This window comes from Pinus tabuliformis, chromosome 2_1, assembly GCF_031772625.1.
Source record: "Pinus tabuliformis cultivar Carrire ecotype Pingquan chromosome 2_1, CPIR1, whole genome shotgun sequence".
NCBI lineage: Eukaryota > Viridiplantae > Streptophyta > Pinopsida > Pinales > Pinaceae > Pinus > Pinus tabuliformis.
Genome location: NC_142299.1, coordinates 652165815 through 652193604, shown reverse-complemented (window position 1 = coordinate 652193604; position 27790 = coordinate 652165815). Strand labels below are relative to the sequence as shown.

The 27790-nt window shown below is 37.4% G+C and overlaps 1 protein-coding gene across 1 annotated transcript; it reads right to left on the bottom strand.

Moving 5' to 3' along the window:
• Positions 1–9020: 9020 nt before the first annotated feature.
• Positions 9021–11830, bottom strand: LOC149202268 (peroxidase 27-like). The gene is made up of 4 exons (XM_089399925.1): positions 11551–11830; positions 11273–11464; positions 9769–9937; positions 9021–9568 (listed from the first exon to the last, which is right to left on the bottom strand). Exons 1-4 carry the CDS (start codon positions 11782–11784, stop codon positions 9165–9167), a joined length of 999 nt encoding a protein of 332 aa, XP_089256051.1. The 5' UTR covers positions 11785–11830; the 3' UTR covers positions 9021–9164.
• Positions 11831–27790: the final 15960 nt, after the last annotated feature.

The following is a 27790-nucleotide window of genomic DNA, read 5'->3' as shown; positions in this document are numbered from 1 at the left end:
AGAATTTTTTTTTAGTTGAGTCTTTCCCCATAAAATTATTGTGTTATGTGTGTCTGAAATTCTTCCTCTTCTACTCCATGATTACAATGGTCAATTTTTGCTTCGGCTAATGAGTAGAGTAGAATCAATTCAATTGTTTGAGGATATCACAATCTATAGTTTGAATATACATTGCAATTATTACAAAAACACATTTTTAAACAAAAAAAAAAAACATGTAATCCAAAATTATTTTCACAAGGTCGTAGGGTAGCTCAATTTGCATATCAGATCATCATCATGTAGCAAAGCAGTAGAGACCTTCACAAAACCAAACACATAGAGGCAGAACATGGAGAAAATCTAATGTCCAATGTTATTACTTTAAGGAATTGTCCATTATGAACATGAATGCAGCAAGAAACAATGAGATCAACAAAGAGGCAGTTCCCATCTCTCCAACAATGAAGGAGAATCCTCTTAAACAATGTTTCTTTCATGCCATCTTTCGAAGATAGTCATAGTGAGGACCTTTGCTCGCTGGAGAGTGGCTCCAATAGTCATATGACAAATAACAAAAATATACTTTCTTGTATTGATGTTTCCTAAGCATCTAAAATTACTGTTGGATATAATTCCCATATTAAAGATGAAGGGAAAGGTATTGTCCCTGTTCCTACCTAATAGAATGAGAAGAAAACCCTGATTGATGCTTATTATATTCCACATCTGAAGTAGAACTTCATTAGTATAGTAAAATAGATGGAACATGGTTATGACATAATATTCCAAGGGAACACATGTTATATCTATGAAAAAATTCCCAGTAGAAGATTGACAGAAAAGGTTGAAAAAACAAATAATAAGATGTTTCTATTAACTGTTAAAATTTGAAATATTTCAGTCTTTGGCCTAGAATGTGTCAAGAATAGCTGTGGAATTCTAGGTATGAGAATATTACATTCAAAATTCTAAGTCAGCTTCAGAAACATTCAATTGTAATTGGTCTCCTTGTTATGAATGAAAAAATTGTAACAATGAAATCTGTATTCTAGAAAATCACAAAAAGTGTTTTATGACATCTTCCACTAGACCAAATGAACCTTTAGAGCTAGAACATACAAATATATGTGGTCCAATGCAAAAATAGTCTATTGGCGGAAGCCTTTATTTTGTGACACTCATTGATGATTATAGTAGGAAAATATGGGTTTATTTTCTCAAAAATAAATCATATACTTTCTCAATATTCAAAGAAGAAGCATAAATACAGTGGAAAGCCTTTAAAAATCATCAGGTCATATAAAGGAGGAGAGTACAACTCCAATGACTTCAAATATTTTTTCCAACATCAACATGAATCATCATGTAGAACACAAAAATATATACTCCACAACAAATTGGAGTAGCAGAAACGAAAAATCAATCAATCATGAATATGGCCATATGTATGATTCATGAGAAGAACATGTCAAATGACTATTGGTTTGAAGCAGTTTTGACAACAATATATGTTCTCAACATATCTCCAACAACTAGTGTCCAAGATACAGTACATCAAGAAGCCTAGAATGGTAAAAATGTAAATGTATCTCAATTTATAATTTTTTTATCAGTGGAATTTACACATGTTCTTGAATAGTTAAGAAAGAAGCTTGATGATAAGAGTGAAAGATGTATTTTTATAGCGTATAGTGAGGAGTGAAAATCCTATAGAATTTACAATCGAGTTACCAAGAAGTTTGTTTTAGGAAGATATGTTAAATTTTTTGAAAACAAATCTTGGTTTGATCATATTGACGAAGATTTAAATTAGTATGTTTATCCAATACAACTATCAATATTTCAAGTTGAATAAGAACCATAAAAATATGAAAATGGTAGCTCTTCCAACACTAAATCCACCAATTATTAAACATATTCAGAAGACAACCATAAAATAAGAAGCATTAGAGAAATTTATGGCATGAGCATGAGTTTGATCATTAGAATATGTTTGCCTTTATTTCATCTCAAAAAACCCATTTTGAAGAAGGAATTAAAGAAAAACATTGGGTTGATGCAATGAATCAAGAAATTGTTTCCATAGAGAAGAACCAAACTTGTGAGTTAGTTGATCTCCCAAGATACAAAACCAAAATTGGTGTAAAATGGGTATATAAGACCAAGATGAATGCAAAAGGAGAAATTGAGAAACATAAGGCAAGGTTGGTTGCCAGAGGATTCTCACAACAATTTGTTGTCAACTATGGTCAAACCTTTGCTCCAGTAGCAAGGTTAGAGATTGTCAAAACTATTTTATCCACAATAGTTTAACACAAATGGAAAGGCCATAACCTTGATGTCAAATTTTCTTCCTTAAATGGTATGAAGTTTATGTGGAGAATCCTCCTAGATTTGAAGTTCGACAAAAGGAGCATAAGGTATGAAGGTCGATGAAAGCCTTGTATGGTTGAAAAAATCTTTCTGAGCTTGGTACAATAGCATCAACACTTATCTCATGAAAACTAGCTTTTTCAAACACAACCATGGACCAATGTTGTATACCAAAACTCATGAAGGTAAAATTCTCATTGTATGCCATTATGTTGATAATTTGGTTTGTACAGGCAATATGATGTTAGAAGAATTCAAAATAACAATGCATACAAAATTTCATATAACTAATCTAAGGGTCATGAAATACTTCTTAGGCATTGAAATTTAGTAATATGTTAATGGAATTTTTGTTGGTTAACAAAAATATGCCACTAACATCCTCCAAAAGTTCAGAATGACCAATTGCAAACCAACTAATACACCAATTTCTCAAGGCACCAAGTTGAGCAAACAAGATGTAGCACCACCAGTTGATTCCACATTGTATAAAAGTCTAGTTGGTAGTTTGTTATATCTCACTGCAACTAGACCTGATATCATGTTTGCAGCTTGTTTTGTCTATAGGTTTATGCAATCACCCAAGATTTCCCATTGGAAGGTTGCAAAAATGATCTTAAGATATATTGCAGGGACCCTAGACTATGATTTGTTCTACATACATTTTGCAGATTTCTTACTTTCACGTTATACAAACAATGATTATGCAGAGTTTAGATGATCACAAAATCACCTCAGGGAATGAATTTCATCCTCAAACCAACCTGATCGCATGGGCATCCAAGAAACAATCAATCATTTCAATATCTTCTACAAAAGAAACAATCAATCATTTCAATATCTTCTACCAAAAAAAGAGTATGTAGTACCCCATTCTCCAAACTCTCTAATTGATTAAGACTCTGTGGCATCGGAAAGCTCTCGTGTTGACAAGAAAAACTTAGTTTCTAGAACTATTTTTCTCTGGTTAGTGCGCAGTGATGGTTACAAATTGCCTCTCCAGTAAAATTAATGAAGCTCAATTTATGCTTATGGGTATGGAGTAAAGGTCAATTACATTTATCATAAGAAATGCCTGATGAGAATCAAATATGATTTCTTGAAATCAGATTTCACTTACATATTTACATCATTGTAACTATTTTATTATTAATGGCGTGTACTCAGGTAAGCTATATGAACTTTTTACCAATAAGAGTCCATAAGACCTTCTCTTATTTTTAAGAGCATGTTTACAACGAGTTGTGTCACGCCCCTGCACCTGCGGTAGTCTTCCAACCGCTTGTAGCAATGTGCGGCACCACGGAACGTTTTCTTTTCACCAATACTAACATTCGTGGACTACGCCTACTTTCACATTAACATTACTTAGCTTGTGTTTCGCAACCAAGTAAACTTGCAATTATCCTTTATACTTAATGAAGCCCATACTCATTCATTATCATCATGCAATTATACCAAGAACAACAACAATTGCAACAAGTATAAAGGGGAGGGGCAACTCCCCGTAATGTGAGTCTGCGCGACAATATATTAAGAATATCAGTTTTACAGTTTACAGGTGTGCCTTGCCAAACCAAGTCTACACTTAGTCAAATATTACAACAGAGAGGCAACCCTGCCTTTTACAATACATGTGCACCCTTGCACAAAGAGTAGTGCTCACCCGAGCCACTTAAATCCTCTTCACCAAGTCCTGCACAAATCTGCACATATACCGAACCCCGAGCACACTTTCCCACACCTCAACCGGCACAAGACAGCTCCAAAACCGCACCTTAGATAGTGCGCATGAGCTATGCGCAGCTCCTATCCAAATCTCCGTAGTTCTGTTTTACCCCTTCCTCTTATGCGTAGAGAAGTTGATGAGATTCGTTGTTGAAATGAGCCTCAAGGCTCCCACATATATAAACAACTTAGCATGGGCTTACATGGCGTGTGCAGCCCCTTGGCCGACCCCCAAAGCCACCAATATGCACCCATAAGACTTTTACACAAGTCGGCTTTCAAGTCTTAATCCATCACATATATATGTATTATGTCCAACACTTAGTTGCATAAGTGTCTCACCTTTTGTCGCACCAATCGTCGCATTATGTCCGCAGCTCCGTCGCATTGTCGTTTCGTGCGTGCCCGCGCACCCGCCCGCGCGTCCTCTCGTGCCCTCGTGCATGAAGACTCGCCGGCGCCCGTCGCACCTACAACTCGAAGGCCTTACATCCTCCTCCACCTGAAATCATTGTCATCCTCGACAACATACCATCTTGGTAGCCATCCACCAAGATCATCATCATCAATGATGTCGACCTTTCCACACAAGGCAAACATCCCTGCAACAATATGCACTCCATCAGATATCATCTCGATCCATGATCATCGACCCCTCTGCCACAATCTCCACTGCAACATCTCGTGTTGACCCGATCATGTGTCCCCATGTGATCCTTTGCCATGATACTCCAGCACGATGCCAACATATCTCTGCACACTTCCGGACCTCATGTCTGAACTAGTTGGGTAGCTAATCCAACCATCACGCTCAATCCATGAGAGTGGACATCCTCATGCCATCATCAGCTGTTCCTCAAACATTTGTCACATCCTTGACTCCTCAACAAACCATCTCCATAATCCATGCTCAGGTCCATGGAAACTCCATCCATCTCATCTGCAACATGTCATGATGCTTGATGCCAAGCCATCCTTGCACCATCAGTCACACCTGCTCAAACATGTTTAAGGACTCACTACCATGAGCAGCTAACAATGAGCCCCATCTTCTTTATCCATCTAAGAAGATGTAGAGGGAGTAGAGCCTGAAGGCTCTCCCTCACTAATCAACTCGATCCATCTATCAGGATCCTCAATCTCCATCCTTTGTAGATAAGCAACTTGGTCTTCCTTCTGGACATCCGGCCTCACATATACCTCCTCCTCATCATCATCATCCTCCACCAACTCTAGCCTTCTTGTCAAATCCAAGATGCTATCTGAAAGTGTCTTGATGACCAATGATTGCTCCACAAGCTTTGTCTCAACATTAGACAACCGCTTGTTCACCTTCTCCTTATCCTCCATTTGCATCACTCCCAATTTACAATCAAGTCTTGTCACACCAATGGTTGGAACACCAATGGGTACATCTTCCCTTCCATCATAAATGTAGAGCTTCTTCAAATGTGGAACGATCATAGCATCAAATTGTTTCATGAACTCCATCCCAAATACAGCTTCATAGTCATCAATCCACACTATAGTGAAGTCCACCTTCCTGGTCCATTCACCAAGTGTAGTGTCCACCCTCTCAGCTATACCAAGAATCTCAATAGGAGGAGAATTCACTGTCTTCATTTGTGCCTTTGCCGGTACAAATTTCAGCCCAATTCTTCTCGCAGTATCTTCGCCCATGAAGTTGTGAGAAGCCCCACTATCCACCATAGTGAGCACATCAGCACCTCCAACCTTCATTCGAACATACTCCAACTTGTTCCTTTCAGGATCCCTTCTAGAGGCCACTTTCGTAGTAGCAGAAGCACCAAGTATCTGCATCATCCCCACAGAAGCATCTTCATTCTTCCCATCAGATTGTGCAATAGCGGCCACCTTCGATTTAGAGGGACAATTCTTCACCATGTGTGGTCCTGCACATATCCAACACTTCAAAGGTTTCTTCGTCTTTGAACCATCATCCGATTTCGAAGCATCATCCTTCTTCTTTTCTTTCGGCTTGTCGGACTTCTTTTTCTCATCAGAAGTCTCATCATAATGATCCACCAACCTATCAACCGCAGCAAAAGCCTCCTCAAGTGTCCTAATCTTCTGCCTCTTCACCTCATTGCGTGCCCAAGGCTTCAACCCAATAATGAAGTTGAACACCTTGTCTCTCTCTGCCATGTCGGGAAGTTCCAGAGCTGCACTTGCAAACTCTCGTTGGTATGCTTGTAGGCTTCCGGTTTGCTTTATGTACTTAATCTTCGTCCTTGCTTCCCACGTTTCATCCTGAGGACTGAAATGGGTCTGCAAAGTCTTCTTCATGTCATCCCACGAAGTGATGTCATTAGCACTGCCATTGACAATCTGATCCACCCTCCTTCGCCACCACATCTTAGCATCCTTTGTCAAGAACTGAGCAGCCACCTTGACTTGTGTCTCACCATCAGGTAGACTCAACCGTTCCAAGTACTGCTCCATGTCCCATAGAAAGTTGCCAAGAGTCTTTGCATTCCTTGTGCCATCATAAGATTCTGGTTCCTTGACCTTCACATGAGGCACTCCTCCACCTGAGTTATGCCTCACGGCCTTCTTCAACACCGCGATCTCATCCTTGGCTTCATCAAGAGATTTGTTTACCCTGTCAAGAGATCCCTTCAAGTTCACGATCTCTGCAAGACCCTGATCCCTTGCTTCTTCGACCTCTTTGACCCTTATCTCGAGTTGTGTACACATAAGATCAATGTACTCATGCTGTGTTCGGAGCTCATCAAATTCTTCCCTTAGCTTCGAGCTGGCCTCTCGCTCCTTAGTGAGCAAGTCCTCCCTCGTATCCCAAGAAGACTCCATGGCTTCCATCCTTAACAGCATTTTCTCCATAAGTGATAAAGTCTCGGCTTCATGGCTAGACCCAACATGAGACCCGGCTGCCATCTCTAACAGCTTCTTCTTCCTTTGCGATCTAGTCTCCACCATCCAACACCCGAACCTGTTCGAGCTCTGATACCACCTGTCACGCCCCTACACCTGCGGTAGTCTTCCAACCGCTTGTAGCAAGGTGCGGCACCACCGAACGCTTTCTTTTCACCAATACTAACATTCATGGACTACGCCTACTTTCACATTAACATTACTTAGCTTGTGTTTCGCAACTAAGTAAACTTGCAATTATCCTTTATACTTAATGAAGCCCATACTCATTCATTATCATCATGCAATTATACCAAGAACAACAACAATTGCAACAAGTATAAAAGGGAGGGGCAACTCCCCGTAATGTGAGTCTGCCAGACAATATACTAAGAATATCAGTTTTACAATGTACAAGTGTGCCTTGCCAAACCAAGTCTACACTTAGCCAAATATTACAACAGAGAGGCAACCCTGCCTTTTACAATACATGTGCACCCTTGCACAAAGAGTAGTGCTCACCCGAGCCACTTAAATCCTCTTCACCAAGTCCTGCACAAATTTGCACATATACCAAACCCGGGCACACTTGCCCACACCTCAATCGGCACAAGACAACTCCAAAACCGCACCTTAGATAGTGCGCATGAGCTATGCGCAGCTCCTATCCAAATCTGTGCAGTTTTCGTTTTACCCCTTCCTCTTATGCGTAGAGAAGTGATGAGATTCGTTGTTGAAATGAGCCTCAAGGCTCCCACATATATACACAACTTAGCGTGGGTTTACATGGGGTGTGCAGCCCCTTGGCCGACCCCCAAAGCCACCAATATGCGCCCATAAGACTTTTACACAAGTCGGCTTTCAAGTCTTAATCCATCGCATATATATATATTATGTCCAACACTTAGTCGCATAAGTGTCTCGCCTTTTGTCGCACCAATCGTCGCATTATGTCCGCAGCTCCATCGCATTATCGTTTCGTGCGTGCCCGCCCGTGCCCTAATGCACGAAGACTTGCCGGCGCCCGTCGCACCTGCAAATTGAAGGCCTTACAAGTTGTCTGTCTATTTCTAACGTTATATTTAGAGAAGTCATGAGTTGTTTTCAAAACTACTATCTATTGGTCATTGCGCAATTAGGGTAATAACAACCAGACTAGAATTTTATTTTCCATCTGGTTTATGAAAGATAAATATGATCCATATTAAGCCTCATGTGAAAGTGAATGCTCTTGTTTTCTTCGGAGCCATTGCGCACTTATGGTTACCTGCTATCACTATCATGGGTTAATAACAACCACCCTGGAATTTTATTTTCGATCTTATTTATGAAAGAGAAATATGATTCCTACTAAGCCCGTGTAAGTGAATGTTTCTTTCTTAATGGTTAAATTTAAAATTATATGAAACATTAATATTTTTTAAAAAATATATTTTAAGAAAATGATGGTGATTTTGAAATGCCCTATTTCGTATTTTTCAAACATAAACATACAATTTCAAAAAACTACAAACAATTTTTTTTTTTTTTAACATTTCATAAACTATATTGAATCTTAATTAGAGTGAGTTATCATCATGTTCCTGTTAATTTTCAAATGAAATTACCAATTATTTATTTAGAGAAATTCCAAAAAAAAACTTATATTGCTAATAAACGAAGCAATCTAATATAGATTTAATATAATAATTTAGTTTGAGAATTTTCTTAAATATATTTTTTCTTAAATTTAATCAAAATTTTATAGAAATTTCTTGAAATAACAAATTTAAATGGTAAACTTTGCACTAGTGCCCCACAATTTTTGAGAAAACTAAATACAGTTTATACATTAAAAACACATTTCTAAAAACAAAAAATCAAGATATAATCCAAAATTATTTCACAAAATTTCAACAGAAAAGTCTGAAAACATGAAATAGTTACTCAATGCCTCATAAAAAAACGGAAATATCCGTAAGCATTATTTAGAATAAGTACAGAAACTTCTCCACCGACAAGCATTTAGCGATAACGAAAATTTGAGACTCTAATTATTACATAAAAATGTCCACACCTGCCACCGTCTCGAGGGTTGAAGCCTCGTTATTTGGTAGGGATTATTTCTTCGGTAACCAGGTAAGGAACAGAACGAGAATTAAAAAATTAAGTACCAAGAGAGTTTTATGGTCCACTAGTCGTCCTGTTCCTTAGTTGACAAAGGCGCACCTCTTTCTGATTTCCCCAGCACTACCAGTAAGCACTCCGATACTTCCCATTCGCTGAATTGAGATTTTGAAATTCTGAATAAAGTTGTCTCCCTCTAACTGCTTCTCGGCAATACTTTTGGAAGTGGAGTCAGTGAGAAGCGCGGCATCTGATTGGAATAGCCCTCTGTTTGATTCCAGAGTAGTGTAATAATGCTTGTCGAAGTTGAGAGAGCTGCCAGGATCCATTGGCACTGTGGTTGTATTGTCTGCTAAGCTCGTGCACTTAGTCTTGAGCTCCTCTGCATAGGACTTGTCCAAGGAGGGATCCATGTCACCTTTCCCAGTAAAGTTGTAGAGTCTGTTGCTGAAGAAATTGCAGAGTCCGACTCCGATAGTATGTCCACCTATAGCATTGCCCAATCAAAACCTAATTTGTTAGATATAGCAGAAACATTACTAGCTCGATATATATATATATATATATATATATATATATATATATATATATATATATATATATATATATATATATATATATATATATACATATACCATTTTGAATTGTATTTGTGTGTATTTAGTTTGAGATTGGATATGGAGTTACCCGATAGAACTACTAAGTCTTCAACACTGAGTCCTTTTGCGGCAAAAAACGCATTAAGCTGGCTGAAATTAAAGAAGGGAGAAGGGATGTTGCTCAAAACCTCGCTTACATTGGATACCCTTCCATCCCTCCGGCCTGTTTTCACTGGCCACGAAACCCCCGCATTATTCTGCATAATTGTCAACAGCCATTTAATTACTGGTCACATATTCATTTTACTGTGTAATGTACAACTTTATTGCATCCAAACAAGCCCATTGCTTTTGCACACATCAAATACTTGTGCGAAGACCGAGATTAAGTGGATGTTTTTTTGTTTTTAACAAAATTATTGAGCCTAGGCCTATTTTACAAAACTAGCAAGAGGAGATGGGTAAGTTAGTTTATCTCCGGAGTTCTTACTTTAAAAAAAAGTTTAAATAAAAATTTAATGCCTTATTATTATTCAATTTTAAAGTCAATTAAAATAGAGTCTGCTATAATAGAAGAAATTTATTATTATTATTAGCCAATTTTAAGGTCCCGCCAAGGGAGACACCACACCAGATTGATGTATGAGAACCCCTTGTTTGTGGGACATGGGACCCACCCACATTGGTGTATGAGACCCCTTGTTTGTGGGACAAAGGACCCACCTCCTCCAAGTGACTCTACCTCCCTCTGGTTTTGAACCTTTGCCCACATAGTAAAAAACATATGTACTTAACCATTAATCCCAGTGAAGCTGTATGTTGCAAAGTAATTCTGATTTTGAACTTTGCCCACATAGTAAAAAACATACACACTTAACTGCTAATCCCACTGAAGCTGTATGTTGCAATGTAATTAGAAAATTAATGTTTACTAATAAAATAATTAGAAAAATAATTTTACATTCTAAAAAAATTACATGTAAATAAATTTGATCCTCCTAACCTCATATTAAATCTTACTAATAAATCTATACTATTATATATATATATATATAAATATATAAACTATAAAATCTATGACTAATAAAAATAATTTCAATTAGCTATCCAAAACTTCGAAAGAAATGACCTACAAGAATCAAAATGTATAACCTAAACTGAACTATTATGTAACTCTAAGAAAAGACTAAGAACTAAATAAATGAGCTAACATCAAAATGTATAACATAAACCAAACTATTATGTAACTCTAAGAAAAGAATAAGAACTAAATAAATGAGCCAACAGGAAGAACAAGCATAGGAAATTTGAGCATCGCGAAAACAGTGAAATACCAATGTTGATCAACTGTTAGTCAACCTTGCATGGCAGTGTCATGCAATTGAAGAGTTAGGCTGCCATCCACCATATATATATATATGAATCGACATACTTTAACAAAATTTTATATATATAAAAGCAATGGAACAGTTGTTTTCTTTCTTAATCGTAACTGTAAATTTACCTTACCATTCACCTGTATTCACATCTACTGCACATTCGTACGATTTAAAAAATAAATAAAATAATTACACTATGAGAATATACACTACCGCAGCGACAACAGCATCTCGCGCTACAAGGGAGACGATGTCAGCGCATGAAACTACTCCTGGACAAATTTCTTCTAATTCACTCTTGGCTTCATCTATAACTTCAAATCCACGAAGGGAAAGATTCGGGATTGCGGCTTTCTCTGCCGTGTTATTTTGTGTAGAATTCAACAGAACCGATCCATCGCAGCCCTGCAGTACCACTATTACCGAAATCAGTACACTAACATTTCCAGCGAAAAATATAATAAACAGAGCGTATATTAGACGAGACATACCCTTACAAAGCAGTCGTGAAAGTGCATTCTCAGAAGAGGAGCCGCCAGAGTTTTATCTTTCTTTATGTATTTCGTTGCAACTTTTTTAATCGTTCTCTCGGCCGAAGGGCACGTACTTTTGTAGAAATCCAGTGTGAGATCACCCGCCTCAGGGCATGGCAGTGCAGTTATAAATGCAATTCCAAGCATAAACACGACAAGTGAACTAATAACATCACAATTGTTCCTCGTCATCTTGCACTTATTTTTCTCCAAGCTACACAAATTCAGAGGCTTTCAGTTCCCTTTGCTATTGGAATGTAGTTATGAGCGATGATGTACAGAGCCATTACGTAAATTTATAGCACTCATGATGTGATAGACCACAGGATAGGAAAATCGTTAAATAAATTAAAAATGGGGATTCCCAATAGATTTCTGCGCCTCCAAATATTTTAACCAAATCAAAAGAACAATAATTTCCTTCGCTTCAATCCGAATGTTTTTAAATACCGACATTCGTTTGATAACATGCACAGTCCATTTGCAAACAATTTTCTTTTGGATCCGACTGTTCTTGTCATTGTTGATTGAAGTGCCAGAACTATGGCGTTTTCTCTGTCGCCTCCATTAATACATTATTATTACATTAATACATTATTATTGAAGAGACCATGTGCAGCCATGCAAGAGAGCAGTTGAGAGCCATGTGCAATCCAATCCAATGAATAATTTAAGAAGTAGATCTTCATAGATGTTTCGTCCACCAGCACAGTGAATCGGCCCTGCTTTCCTCACACCGATTCAGCTCGAACATTATTCTTTTATAGCAATGACAGCGCTTAAATGTTTTATATTTAAAAATAAAACGTGACAACGTGTGAACAGCAATTATTTAACTATGAAAGACAAGATCTAGATTTTATTATAGTTTTCTTCCTTAGAAAACATCAACATTGATGCTGGCCCTGATCTAAGGGATAGGGTCAGCCTAGGTCTCATTGTCTTAACCTTTTATAAGTTTAGATGAATGGAGTCGGCACATGTGTTAAATGAATTATAATAAATAAAATTCATTTTCTTTATTATCATTTATTTATCTATTATCCTCGTTATAATTTACACTAAATAATCAAAATATGTCAATTCTAGTTTTACTTTAAACTTTTAGCGTTAAAATAATAAATAATATTTTAATACTTATTCATTTATTTCATATTTATTATTTCTTATGAAAATATCATCTATAAAAGTAAATGATTTTATTACAATGTTAAATTAGAAAGAGGACGATGTCACCTATTCAATGACAAATTAGAGAAAGACAGATTCTTGTACTTAAAGTAAATTTGACAGATATCATGACTCTCTAGAAAGTGGATGCTTTTGTACTAAAGCCCATCAAAAAAGATTGATGGAGAATATTACACGGTGGAGGCTTTTGAATAGTAAAGCCCACGGGAAAACTAGTCACAATTTAGCCCTTGTGGCTAGTTCACATCAAAATATCGTGAGATCCAGAAACCGGTCCCGCTTATACTGCATAGTGTCCCATGCTTTGGTGTAGATTCATCGGACAATGATGGGCTTCCCTAGCACGATTTGATGTTGTACTTTGGTAAGTACGAGCCATTCCATGTGCTCTCTCATATATTCTTCAAGGGAATTATTATACAGGGCGGTTTGATAAGTTGTCCATTCAGTACTAGCCATTTCTTTTACACTATGGTAGACTGGGTGATTACATTTTTTGTTACATTGCATAATACAGGTTTTACCCATATTTTTACAATATTTTTCATGTTCTACAGGATCCATGGCTGTCATGTTCATCCCATAGCTTTTCCACTAATCCCTGAACCATTCACATTGCTGATAACCTTGGTAATGGCCAACTTTGCTGAACTTGATTCTAGTATAGTGCATCTTTGTTTGATCATCAATATTTAAAAATTGCCACCAGAGTTTCTTGTAATCTGCAAAATCATAAACAGTGTCAGGAAACATGATATGGGGATCGTTTCTGGGCCATCTGGCTACTGGGTGAACTTTTCCATGACCAGGCTCTCTCCATAAGTCTCTGGTCCTATAGATACAGACATGTCTTTCATATATTCCTGTGTTTTTCCCTCCATGATACCAGATAGTAGCAATATCATGAAAATTTTGTTCTAATGCTATTCTTGCTACTTCAGCATTCCTCCTAGCTTTGTCATAGACCATGTCGTGTATCCATTTTCTTCCTTTGGGGTAGACTTTTCTTTCTGGTACATAATACTGGAGATCTGTATGAGGTTGTAGATTAGCATCCAATACTTTGGTATTACGGAGCTGCCATGTCGGTTTCCAATCTCTCTTGTAAGTCTCCCACTCCATTTCATCTGGCACTGTCTTCAAAATTTCCTGTCTCTGGTTATTATCCCATTCAATGATAATAATCATTACATGAGCTTCTTTTTGTTCAATATATTCTCGGCTGAGGAAGTCAGGAAGGCTGTTATCTTTTCCCTTGATATGCTCCACTGAAAAGTCAAAATTTGCAAAGAGTGCTTGCCACCTAGCAAACTTTGCTTCGCCCGCTTTCTTGATATCTTTGGATAAAACTTTCTGCATAGCTAAGGCATCTGTTCTAAGAAGAAAAGGCTTGTTTACCAAGTAAACTTCAAATTTGCTAATGCAATTCCATGCTGCTTTTACCTCCCTTTCAATGACAAAGTAGTTTTGCTCTGCTAAATTCCAGATTCTTGAAGCAAATTGGAGAACCTGTTCTTCCTTTCCAATTCTTTTTTTCAATATTCCTCCCCACCCAACGTTTCTTGCATCAGATTCAACTATTTTAAAAGCTTGGTCATCAACTACGTATAAAATAGGTAAAGATTTTACCTTGGCTTTAATTTCTTGGACTGCTCTGGTGTGGAGATCTGACCATTCAGGAGGGTTCTTACCAAGTCTTTTATTTAGCAGCTTCCTGTCACTGGCACAATCCTGGTAGAAATTGCTGACATAATTTAGGCACCCTAGGAACCTTTGCAGTTGTGTTTTGTCTTTAAGCACATCTGGGAACTTATCTGCAAATTCGATGGCATGTTGTTGTAGAGAAATTTGCCCGTTACAAATTGTGTGTCCCAAGAATTTTATAGAAGTCTGGAACACTTCTATCTTTTTCTTGCTCAATACTAGTCCATTCTTTTGAACCAATTTCAAGAAAATATTTACATGTTTGAAATGGTCATCAATACTCTTGGATAAAATCAAAACATCGTCAATATAAATAATTAGCCAATTAAAGTATGGCTTGAAGATATCATCCATTACTTTTTGGAACGTTGAGGGAGCATTCTTGAGGCCGAATTGCATGACATTCCATTCGTAATGCCCTGCTGGAATACTAAAAGTAGTATTAAATTTATCTGTTTCATCAATGGCAACCTGCCAAAATCCTGCCTTTAGATCAAATTTAGAAAATACCTTGGCACCTGCAATCCTTCTCATTAAATCTCCCTCGTGTGGAATTGGGTAGGTATCATCATCCAAAACTGAATTTAGACGCTTGTAATTTATAACAAGTCTAGGAATCCCTCTAATTTGTTCAGCTATTTTATTCACATAGAATCCTTAGCAATTCCATGGGCTACTGGATTCTCTGATTAATCTTCTGTCAAGCAATTGCTGGATTTCTTTTTGGTAGAGATCTCTATATTCTTTTCTCATTGGGATGGCTCTGCTCTTACAGGGTTTTCCAATATACCCTTCTTTGTAAGGTAACTTGATGGTATGCTGCTTCCTATGCCAAAAAGCATTTGGCTCTTCTGAACAGCATGTTTCTTCCAATTTCTCTTTTAGCTCCTGGATTTTTCTTTTTATGTGGCGCAATTTTAACTGCTCTTCAACCCTTAGTGTGCCTTTCAGATCTTTGAGATCTGCCAACAGAGATTCTTCTTTATCTAATTTTTGCATGGCTTGGACCATTGTTGAAATCGTTGGACCTGAGACATAAGGAAGTTCAAATTTCTTTCTTTTACCTTTTGAGGTAGGAACAGAGATAAAATAGCCAGCCCTTCCTCCCTTTAGCCCTAGCTGAGCCATGGGGCTCTACTGTAGCTAGAAACATTTACTAATATACAGTCAACAAGAATATCTGCAATGGCAAACTTCATATATACACAATGAGTGTCAAAACATAATGAAGCTCTGGGAATTTCATATTGGAGTTTCTTGTTTCCCAGTCCTACTACCTCCCTTTCAGCTGAAACCCAGTACTTGGCTGGAATATTTTTGATATTAAGGATGTTAATGTCTGCACCTGAATCTAGTAATGCAATCATTTGAAATTTTTTTCCTTGGATGCAGATTTTTACCTTAACATGATGTTGCTGAGAGGTTATTGTGAATAACCTCATATCTTTAAATCCAAAATGTGGATCTTGCATTCCTTCAGCGACTTGTGCTTCTTGGTGATAAGCTGTAGGATTCCAGGAATCCTCTTCCTCTCTTTTCTCGCATATGAGGTTTTTCCCTTTTTGTATTTCTGCAATTTGAATTTTTATTGCACAGATTTCTGCTTTGAGGTGGTGTATTTCACCACTTCTCCCAGAGTCAATGACCTGACTTTTCCTACCTTTTGATGATGCATTTGGAATGAATTAGTATTTCTTTCATAAGATGCATCAATAAATAAAGGCTTTTTACTTGATTCTTTGGAAGCTTTGGCTTTGAGCTGGTCAGTGAATGCTTCAATCAGGCGATTTTTCATATCTCCTTCCTCGATTGCCCTTATTTGAGACAGAATCTTCAATCCTACTTCTTCTTGAGTAGATGCCATGAGAACTTTTTCTTTTGGAGGCTTAGGCCTTTCTTCTTCATTGGAGCTAGTGTAGTATGTAGAATCCTCTTCGTATAAAACATGACAAGCACAGTCTTCTGAGTTTGAGCATGGACATTCTGATGAATCTGATTCATAGTACTGGCCCATATTAGCCTACAATTCCTCTTCTGATGTAGTACTAAAAGAATCAAGAGAATATTCTTCCATTTGATGCTGTTGGGATGTATCTCTGATGGAAAGATTTGGGCATCTCTCTGTAACATGTGTCTTGGATTTGTATCTAAGACAAAAAATAGGTCCTGAATGCTCTTGCTTGACTTGCTTGGACTTCTGAGCATAAACAACTGTTTTCTTTCCTTTATTGAGCTTTGATTATTCTCCTTGAGGACATCTGGAATTTGTATGCCCATTCTAGCCACACGACCAACAAGTAACTTTATTCCACTTTTCTTGTTTGGTTGAATGCAAATGAATATCAGAGGGGTTGTAATAATGAGTTTTTGGAACATATCTGTAATAACCCTTCTTCTTATGTCTGTGATTTTTATCTTTTGCAAGATATCTTCTCTTATCCTTTGGGTAATTTCTTTTATTTCTGTAGAAAGTCTCTTTAAATTCTCTTTTGGCTCTCTTTCTGGACTTTCTTTTCTTGACCAAAGGATCATCTATTGTGAGTCCATACTTGCTGCAAATAGACTTTTTATCTGGTAATCTTGATAATTTTTCCAGAGACTTGTTGACCTTTGAACTAGTACAAAGACTCACCAATGTCTTTGTAATATGAGAATATATCTCACCCCATGTGTAAGATTCAAAAGGTAACTCAAAATCCTCTTGCGTTCTGATATAATCAACAAATCTAGAGGGTAAAGCAACAAGGTATACCTGTTTCCACAACAAATTCTTGGAGTCTTTTACCTCATAGATCCGCTGCATCCAATCTCTATGGAAATCATCGAACTGTGACATTTTATGGCACTTGAGGTTCATAAGAATAACCTCATGTTTATTGGCTATTTCTGTCTCACTACCGCACCAATGCTCTAGAATCATTGATGTTAATGCGCCAATCATATTGCTGATGACAGTGCCATCCAGATTATGAATAACGTCTCCTTTCTCATCTTTGAGGACCTCTGCTTCCATTGTTTCAATGAGTTTAGGAGAGGATTCAGTCTCCCACCACCTGAGGAGAGTACCTGTAAAACATTGAATGATGGTTCTGCAAGCATCTATTTCAGATTTGCCTCTGAGACACATGAGCTTATATTTAGTGTACATTAAATCTATCATTTGGCGTATTTGGCCAATACTCATGTTGTCAATGGTCCATTCTCTGTAAGAATCAGGGAAGAATGTATGGGCTTCAGGCATTTTCCCTTTCCCTTCAATATCAGGAGTAGAATATCTAGAAAATCTATGTTCCAGAGGCTCATAGATTGGAAGAATCTGTGTCTCTTGTGATTTCTGCTCTATTTCCTTGAATAAGGAAGCATTATTAATATGTTCTGATTCATCAGCTTCTGATGATGAGGTAATTTCTTTATGAAACAATAGAGGGAATTTCTAGACATTTCTCACGGGATTTTCAATCTTAATATTTCTCTTTACCAGAAAAGAATTTGGAATTGGTTTTTCAATTTTTGACAATTGTATCCTTTCAACTTTTGCTGTTAATCTAGTCAGGAGAGTCTTAGTTGTACCTATGTGTCCAACTAATTTTTCTCCTACTTCTTCTATCTTTTTTATTGATTCTCTGGTATAGGAGTTAGTCATGCTGGAATCAAACTACATATTATTCAAGCAATTATTTACACTATTTAATGAAGATTGTACAACATCTATCTGCTTTTTTACATCCTCGGTTTTTGCTACATTCATTTCTAGGCCTTTGATAGCAGTATTGGTCCAATTCAATTTCTCACTGGCTTTTTCGATCCTCCCATCAATGCCTAAAGCATTGTCATTCTTTTGGACCAGAGGAATGGCTTTGGCTGCATTTGTATTTTCTCCTAAAATAATTCCTTTGTAAGGAGGAAATGTAGTAGGGGTTTCTACTTTTGACCCATCAAGTGCAGTCCACCCATGCTTATCAGTTATAGTGCTAGAAGTGGTTACAGTGAAAACATTTATAGGAGAAACCTTATCCTTCCATGAATAGAAAGATATCCAAGTATTATTTGCTTCCATATAATGTTTCCAATCAGTTGCCAACTGTCTCTTTTGTTCAGGGGTGTATACTTGGTCAAACTCTTCTGCCTGAGGATTTGTATACAAATCCCAATTTAGCATATCCTTCATCCATTTGGTACTTATTTATGACTTCAAGCATCCATCCATGAGTGAAAAGAACTTATGCATTTCCATTACTGCAGGCCTTTTACAATCAGAAGGAATCTCTTTAAATCCGCATTCTGGGATTAATTGTGATTGCTCAAGTTTTCCTAGTCCATATCTTGGTTTAGATGGCCTCATTAGGCAAATCATTTCAGTGAATCGAAGATCTTCTTCTTCAATTGTATGTACCATCAGGACATTGTCTGAATCAGGCTTTGGCTTATGTGGGAAGGGAATATAAGAGCATTTGGGATTCGAAGATGAATTGATAGAAGTAGAAGGTAAGCAATACTAGTTGAGGGATTATGATGTAGATGAGCTCTTTGTTCGGCTAATGTAAGCAGATTTATGGTATCTTCACAGCCTGGACATTTTACTTCTAAGGAGGAAAAATTTACAAGCTGGGCTAATTCATATAACTGGTTGTGTCTATAGGAAGACAAGGATGAACAGGCGGTATCCATAGTGGAAGGATCTCTATAGTATTTAGAAGATTTATAAGCAGCATTAATTCTTCGGCGGTAAATAGTTTATATTCGGGGAAAGGAAATAATTGCACTAGAAGAATTTTCAGTGATATCTGGAGAGGTGATATTTCTATGTATATGAGGCCTAGAATGGTTTATAACCCAATGTTCTGGAAACTGCAAGTCTTCCCATTTGATTAACAGATGTTCAACTTATTGGTTCTCAGGATCTGTTTTAACAACAACACTGGACTTGGAGTCTCTACTGGGTGTATGACGGATAGCTGGCCACAAGGTATTTGTATGTCGGAAATAGGCTTTAGTCTGTATGGCTATATTATTCATCTTCTTCTTCATATCAAACCCCATTGTTTGGATTTGCAACTGCAAAATTTCCTAATTGGTTTCATCATAGACATACACAGAGAAATTTGGGAAGCAGTCGAAATAGACTGGACCATCAGACAGAGGGGCCACAATCCCGCCAATAATGGAATCTGTATACTTGTTATGCATCATGTCTCTTACAGTAGCAAGCACAAAAGTGTGTAACCTTTATGGATCAAAGGATTGATTCCAACCCGAATGCACCCTAAATTCAAATAATTTGTCTTAAGCTTTTTTGCTTCTGCTTGTAAGGCTTTAGGATTAAGCAGAGATATAGTCTGGATACTATCGGAGTTTTCTTGAACTTGACTGACAGATTATTTAATACTTATTCTAGAAGTAGCAATCAAATGAAAAGGAGCTAAGTCACTGTATACCTCTGAGGGAGTAATAGCGGGTAATTCCCATCGGGCTAAAGGCTGAGTTTCTTCATAGGTAAGTTCAACAGAGTTAAGAGTTCTACTTGAACTACTGGCAAACATTTCCCTAAGGGGATTTTCCTCATTTTTAGAATCTCTCTCTTTAATTTCTCGGAAAGAAACAGACTTCCTGAATGATTCCATTCTGAAATAAGAGTACTTTTGGATTTAAGAGTACCAACCTCAAGAACCAGACGTTACTGGCTCTGATACCAATTTTTTTGCCCAATTTTTTTGCCGGGGCTCCTGTCATGAGCTTGCAACTTGCTGTGCCTCTTCGTTAGTGTTGATGGCCAACTCTTGGTGAACCAGTGGTGAACCTACTCAGATATTTCACACTCTTTTGGCTTACAAAATGGCTTCCACGCCTTACAACAGCCTTGGTGTCCCTTTGATCTTTTGGCAAACTTCCTGCGAACTTCGAACGAAAGCTCAACAGAAATACTATCGCAACAGATTTTTGCAGAAATATAGTGTACTCATTTTATTTCAGAAACTCAAAGTATTACAGAGAGAGAAAGTTTCTTTACATAGATTGGCCGTTGTCGCTTTTACCGGACTGTATACCATTCATAGAGAACAAGTAATATCGGAGGCTTCTTGGTGATAGACAAACTCTACCTCAGAAACTAATGACAGGTATTGACAAACTGAAAGACTTTTACTAATGGTTCAGCCACTTTAGGTTCTCACCAGTGCCGAGCACACTGATGCGCAGGCTTCCAAACTACCTAAAGACTGGAGTGAATCTTTCGTGGTGCAAGCAGATCAGACCCTGAGGTCCGCAGATTCAAAGTAGGAAATACACTCGACTCACAGCTCACAAGACTCAAGACTCTTAGATGCTCAAAAACCCGATGCCTAACAAATGAGACTTACCCCTCTTATATAGGAAGAGAAGGGGGGGACAAACATTATTGTTGGTCAGAGAAAAAACTTAAAGCTAAAGGAATCATTGCTTTTCAGCCTTTACCAAAGTGACGTCCGCACAAAGATTCGGGTCTACAAGATAGACCGAAAGTCACCGAATAATTGCTTTCGGGTAATGCTAAGATATTATCTGTAAAGTAGATTCTTGTACTTAAAGTAAATCCGACAGATATCATGACTCTCTACAAAGTGGATGCTTTTGTACTAAAGCCCACGAGAAAAGATTGATGGAGAATATTACATGGTGGAGGCTTTTGAACAGTAAAGCCCACGGGTAACTAGTCACAATTTAGCCCTTCTGACTCGTTCACATTAAAATATTGTCAGATCCAGAAACCGATCCTGCTTATACTACATAGTGTCCCATGCTTTGGTGTGGATTCGTCGGACAATGATGGGCTTCCCTAGCACGATTTGATGTTGTACTTTGGTAAGTACGAGCCATTCCATGTGCTCTCTCATATATTCTTCAAGAGAATTATTATACGGGGTTGTTTGATAAGTTGTCCATTCAGTACTGGCCATTTCTTTTACGGTATGGTAGATTGGGTGATTACATTCTTTGTTACATTTCATAATACAGGTTTTACCCATATTTTTACAATATTTTTCATGTTCTACAGGATCCATGGCTGTCATGTTCATCCCATAGTTTTTCCACCAATCCCTGAACCATTCACATTGCTGATAACCTTGGTAGTGGCCAACTGTGCTGAACTTGATTCTGGTATAGTGCGTCTCTGTTTGATCATCAATATTTAAAAATTGCCACCAGAGTTTCTTGTAATCTGCAAAATCATAAACAGTGTCAGGAAACATGATATGGGGATCGTTTCTGGGCCATCTGGCTGCTGGGTGAACTTTTCCATGACCAGGCTCTCTCCATAAGTCTCTAGTCCTATAGATACAGACATGTCTTTCATATATTCCTGTGTTTTTCCCTCCATGATACCAGATAGTAGCAATATCATGAAAATTTTGTTCTAATGCTATTCTTGCTACTTCAGTATTCCTCCTAGCTTTGTCATAGACCATGTCATGTATCCATTTTCTTCCTTTGGGGTAGACTTTTCTTTCTGGTACATAATACTGGAGATCTGCATGAGTTTGTAGATTAGCATCTAATACTTTGGTATTACGGAGCTACCATGTCGGTTTCCAATCTCTCTTGTAAGTCTCCCACTCCATTTCATCTGGAACTGTATTTAGAATTTCTTGTCTCTGGTTATTATCCCATTCAGTGATGATAATCATTACATGAGCTTCTTTCCGTTCAATATATTGCCGGCTGAGGAAGTCGGGAAGGCTGTTATGTTTTCCCTTGATATGCTCCACTGAAAATTCAAAATTTGTAGAGAGTGCTTGCCACCCAGCAAACTTTGCTTCGCCTGCTTTCTTGATATCTTTGGATAAAAATTTCTGCATAGCAGATGCATCTGTTCTAATAAGAAAATGCTTGCTCACCAAGTAAACTTCAAATTTGCTAATGCAATTCCATGCTGATTTTACCTCCCTTTCAATGACAGAGTAGTTTTGCTCTGCTGAATTCCAGATTCCTGAAGCAAATTGGACAACCTGTTCTTCCTTTCCAATTCTTTGTTTCAAGATTCCTCCCCACCCAACATTGCTTGCATCAGATTCAACTATCTTAAAAGCTTGGTCATCAGCTACGTATAAAATAGGTAAAGATTTTACCTTGGCTTTAATTTCTTGGACTGCTCTGGTGTGGAGATCTGACCATTCAGGAGGGTTCTTACCAAGTCTTTTATTTAGCAGCTTCCTGTCACTGGCACAATCCTGGTAGAAATTGCTGACATAATTTAGGCACCCTAGGAACCTTTGCAGCTGTGTTTTGTCTTTAAGGACATCTGGGAACATATCTGCAAATTCGATGGCATGTTGTTGTATAGAAATTTTTCCGTTACAAGTTGTGTGTTCCAATAATTTTATAGAAGTTTGGAACACTTCTATCTTTTTCTTACTCAATACTAGTCCATTCTTTTGAACCAATTTCAAGAAAATATTTACATGTTTGAAATGGTCATCAATATTCTTGGAGAAAATCAAAACATCATCAATATAAACAATTAGCCAATCAAATTATGGCTTGAAGATATCATCCATTACTTTCTGGAACTTTGAGGGAGCATTCTTGAGGCCGAATGGCATGACGTTCCATTCATAATGCCCTACTGGAATACTAAAAGCAGTCTTAAATTTATCTGTTTCATCAATGGAAACCTGCCAAAATCCTGCCTTTAGATCGAATTTAGAAAATACCTTGGCACCTGCAATCCTTCTGATTAAATCTCCCTTGTGCGGAATTGGGTAGGTATCATCAGCCAGAACTGAATTTAGAGGCTTGTAATTTATAACAAGTCTAGGAATCCCTCTAATTTGTTTGGCTCTTTTATTCACATAGAATCCGTAGCAATTCCATGGGCTACTGGATTCTCTGATTAATCTTCTGTCAAGCAATTGCTGGATTTATTTTTGGTAGAGATATCTATATTCTTTTCTCATTGCGATGGCTCTGCTCTTACATGGTTTTCCAGTATACCCTTCTTTGTAAGGCAACTTGATGGTATGCGGCTTCCTATGCCAGAAAGCATTTGGCTCTTCTGAACAGCATGTTTCTTCCAATTTTTCTTTCAGCTCCTGGATTTTTCTTTTTATGTGGGAAAATTTTAACTACTCTTGGACCCTTAGCGTGCCTTTCAGATCTTTGAGATCTTCCAACAGAGATTCCGCTTTATCCAACTTTTGCATGGCTTGGACCATTGTTGAAATCGTTGGACTTGAGACATAAGAAAGTTCAAATTTCTTTCTTTTACCTTTTGAGGTAGGAACAGAGATAAAATAGCCAGCCCTTCCTCCCTTTAGCCTAGCTGAGCCATGGGGCTCTACTGCAGCTAGAAGGACATTTCCTAATATACAGTCAACAAGAATATCTGCAATCGAAAACTTCATATATACACAATGAGTGTCAAAACATAATGAAGCTATGGGAATTTCATATTGGAGTTTCTTGTTTCCAAGTCCTACTACCTCGCTTTCAGCTGAAAACCAATACTTGGCTGGAATATTTTTGATATTAAGGATGTTAATGTCTGCACCTGAATCTAGTAATGCAATCATTTGAAATTTTTTTCCTTGGATGCAGATTTTTACCTTAACATGATGTTGCTGATAGGTGATTGTGAATAACCTCATATCTTTAAATCCAAAATGTGGATCTTGCATTCCTTCAGCAATTTTCACTTCTTGGTGATAAGCCGTAGGATTCCAGGAATCCTCTTCTTCTCTTTTCTCGCCTATGAGGTTTTTCCCTTTTTGTATTTCTGCAATTTGAATTTTTATTGCAGAGATTTCTGCTTTGAGGTGGTGTATTTCACCACTTACTTCTCCCAGAGTCAATGACCTCACTTTTCCTGGCTTTTGATGATGCATTTGGAATGACTTAGTATTTCTTTCATAAGATGCATCAATAAATAAAGGCTTTTTACCTGATTCTTTGGAAGCTTTGGTTTTTAGCTGGGCAGTGAATGCTTCAATCAGGTGATTTTTCATATCTCCTTCCTCCATTGCCCTTATTTGAGACAGAATCTTCAATTCTGCTTCTTCTTCAGTAGATGCCATGAGAACTTTTTCTTTTGGAGGCTTAGGCTTTTCTTCTTCACTGGAGCTAGTGTAGTATGTAGAATCCTCTTTGTATAAAACATGACAAGCACACTCTTCTAAGTTTGAGCATGGACATTCTGATGAATCTGATTCATAGTATTGGCCCATATTAGCCTCCAATTCCTCTTCTGATGTAGTACTAAAAGAATCAAGAGAAGATTCTTCTAGTTGATGCTGCTGGGCTGTACCTCTGATGGAAAGATTTGGGCATCTTTCTATAACATGTGTCTTGGATTTGCATCTAAGACAAAAAAATAGGTCCTGAATGCTCTTGCTTGACTTTCTTGGACTTCCGAGCATAAACAACTATTTTCTTTCCTTTATTGAGCTTTGATTCTTCTCCTTGAGGACATCTGGAAGCTGTATGCCCATTCTGGCCGCACAACCAACAAGTAACTTTATTCCACTTTTCTTGTTTGGTTGAATGTAAATGAATATCAGAGGGGTTGTAATAATGAGTTTTTGGAACATATCTATAATAACCATTCTTCTTATGTCTATGATTTTTATCTTTTGCAAGATATATTCTCTTATCCTTTGGCTAGTTTCTTTTATTTCTGTAGAAAGTCTCTTTAAATTCTCTTTTGGCTCTCTTTCTGGACTTTCTTCTCTTGACCAAAGGATCATCTATTGTGAGTCCATACTTGCTGCAAATAGACTTTTTATCTGGTAATCTTGATAATTTTTCTAGAGACTTGTTGACCTTTGAACTAGTACAAAGACTCACCAATGTCTTTGTAATATGAGAATATATCTCACCCCATGTGTAAGATTCAAAAGGTAACTGAAAAATCTCTTGCATTCTGATATAATCAACAAATCTAGAGGGTAAAGCAGCAAGGTATACCTGTTTCCACAACAAATTCTTGGATTCTTTTACCTCATAGATCCACTACATCCAATCTCTATGGAAATCATAGAACTGTGACATTTTATGGCACTTGAGGTTCATAAGAATAACCTCATGTTTATTGGCTATTTCTGTCTTGCTACCGCACCAATACTCCAGAATCATTGATGTCAATGCGCCAATCATATTGCTGATGACAGTGTCATTGTTAGGCCCCTATACTACTAGTGTAACCCCTTATTGTTATTAGTACAACCCACTTATTATATTGATGTACCCATTTAATGCCCATATTATTACTCTTGTACCCCATATAAGCCCACTATTGTTATTATTGTGCCCTTACATTATTATTGTTATGTCAGCTCTGATTATGTTATGACCCCTTAGACTTCTATATATAGAAAGGAGGTATTTTCATTTGTATCATCCAAGAATTGTTCATTTATGTAATGTAAAGGAGGTTGCCCCCTCGAAGAGGCTGAATTCTAAGGCGTTGATCTATCTTTTCTATCTTTTCTTAAGCTGGTTTCATAACAGCCATTCGGATTATGAATAACATCTCCTTTCTAATCTTTGTGGACCTCTGCTTCCATTGCTTCAATGAGTTTAGGAGATAATTCGGTCTCCCACCACCTGAGGAGAGTACCTGTAAAACATTGAATGATGGTTTTGCAAGCATCTATTTCAGATTTGCCTCTGAGACAAATGAGCTTATATTCAGTGTACATTAAATCTATCATTTGGCATATTTGGCCAATACTCATGTTGTCAATGTTCCATTCTCTGTGAGAATCAGGGAAGAATGTATGGGCTTCAGGCATTTTCCATTTCCCTTCAATATCAGGAGCAGAATATCTAGAAAATCTATATCCCAGAGGTTCATAGATTGGAAGAATCTGTGTCTCTCGTGATTTTTGCTCTGTTTGCTTGAATAAGGAAGTCATATTAATATGTTCTGATTCATCATCTTCTGATGATGAGGTAATTTCTTTAGGAAACAATACAGGGAATTTCTGGACATTTCTCACAGGATTTTCAATCTTAATATTTCTCTTTACCAGAAAAGAATTTGGAACTGGTTTTTCAATTTTTGACAATTGTATCCTTTCAACTTTTGCTGTTAAGCCAGTCAGGAGAGTCTTAGTTGTACCTATGTGTCCAACTAATTTTTCTCATACTTCTTCTATCTTGTTTATTGATTCTCTGGTATAGGAGTGAGTCATGCTGGAATCAAACTACATATTATTTAAGCAATTATTTGCACCACTTAATGAAGACTGTACAACATCTATCTACTTTTATACATCCTCGGTTTTTGCTACATTCATTTCCAGGCCTTTGATAGCAGTATTGGTCCAATTCAATTGCTCGCTGGCTTTTTGGATCCTCCCATCAATGCCTAAAGCATTGTCATCGTTTTGGACCAGAGGAATGGCTTTGGCTGCATTTGTATTTTCTCCTAAAATAATTCCTTTGTAAGGAGGAAATGTAGTAGGGGTTTCTACTTTTGACCCATCAAGTGCAGTCCACCCATGCTTATCAGTTATAGTGCTAGAAGTGGTTCCAGTGAAAACATTTATAGGAGCAACCTTATCCTTCCATGAATAGAAAGATATCCAAGTATTATTTGCTTCCATATAATGTTTCCAATCAGTTGCCAACTGTCTCTTTTGTTCAGGGGTGTATACTTGGTCAAACTCTTCTGCCTGATGATTTGTATACAAATCCCAATTTAGCATATCCTTCATCCATTTGGTAATTATTTCTGACTTCAAGCATCTGTCCATGAGTGAAAAGAACTTATGCATTCCCATTACTACAGGATTTTTACAATAAGAAGGAATCTCTTTAAATCTACATTCTGGGATTAATTGTGATTGCTCAAGTTTTCCTAGTCCATATCTTGGTTTTGATGGCCTTATTAAGCAAATCATTTCAATGAATCGAGGATCTTCTTCTTCAACTGTATGTACCATCAGGACATGGTTTGAATCAGGCTCTGGCTCACGTCGAAAGGGAATATCAGAGCATTTGGGATTCAGAAATGAATTGATAGAAGTAGAAGGTGGAGCAATACCAGTTCGTGGATTATGATGTAGATGAGCTCTTTGTTCAGCTAATGTAAGCAGATTTATGGTATCTTCACAATCTGGACATTTTACTTCTAAGGAGGAAAAATTTACAAGCTCGGCTAATTCATATAATTGGTTGTGTCTACAGGAAGACGAGGATGAGCAGGCGATATCCACAGTGGAAGGATCTTTGTAGTATTTAGAAGATTTACAAGCAGCATCAATTCTTCGGCGGTCAATGGTTTATATTCGGGGAAAGGAAATAATTGCACTAGAAGAATTTTCAGTTA

Excerpts from the sequence above, each read along its gene's own strand:
- LOC149202268 (XM_089399925.1), bottom strand. The coding sequence starts at position 11,784 with ATGACGAGGAACAATTGTGATGTTATTAGTTCACTTGTCGTGTTTATG. Across the intron at positions 9,938-11,272 it reads GAGATGCTGTTGTCGCTGCG|AATAATGCGGGGGTTTCGTG; the intron begins GTAGTGTATATT and ends ACAATTATGCAG. Across the intron at positions 9,569-9,768 it reads AGACTTAGTAGTTCTATCGG|GTGGACATACTATCGGAGTC; the intron begins GTAACTCCATAT and ends GCAATGCTATAG.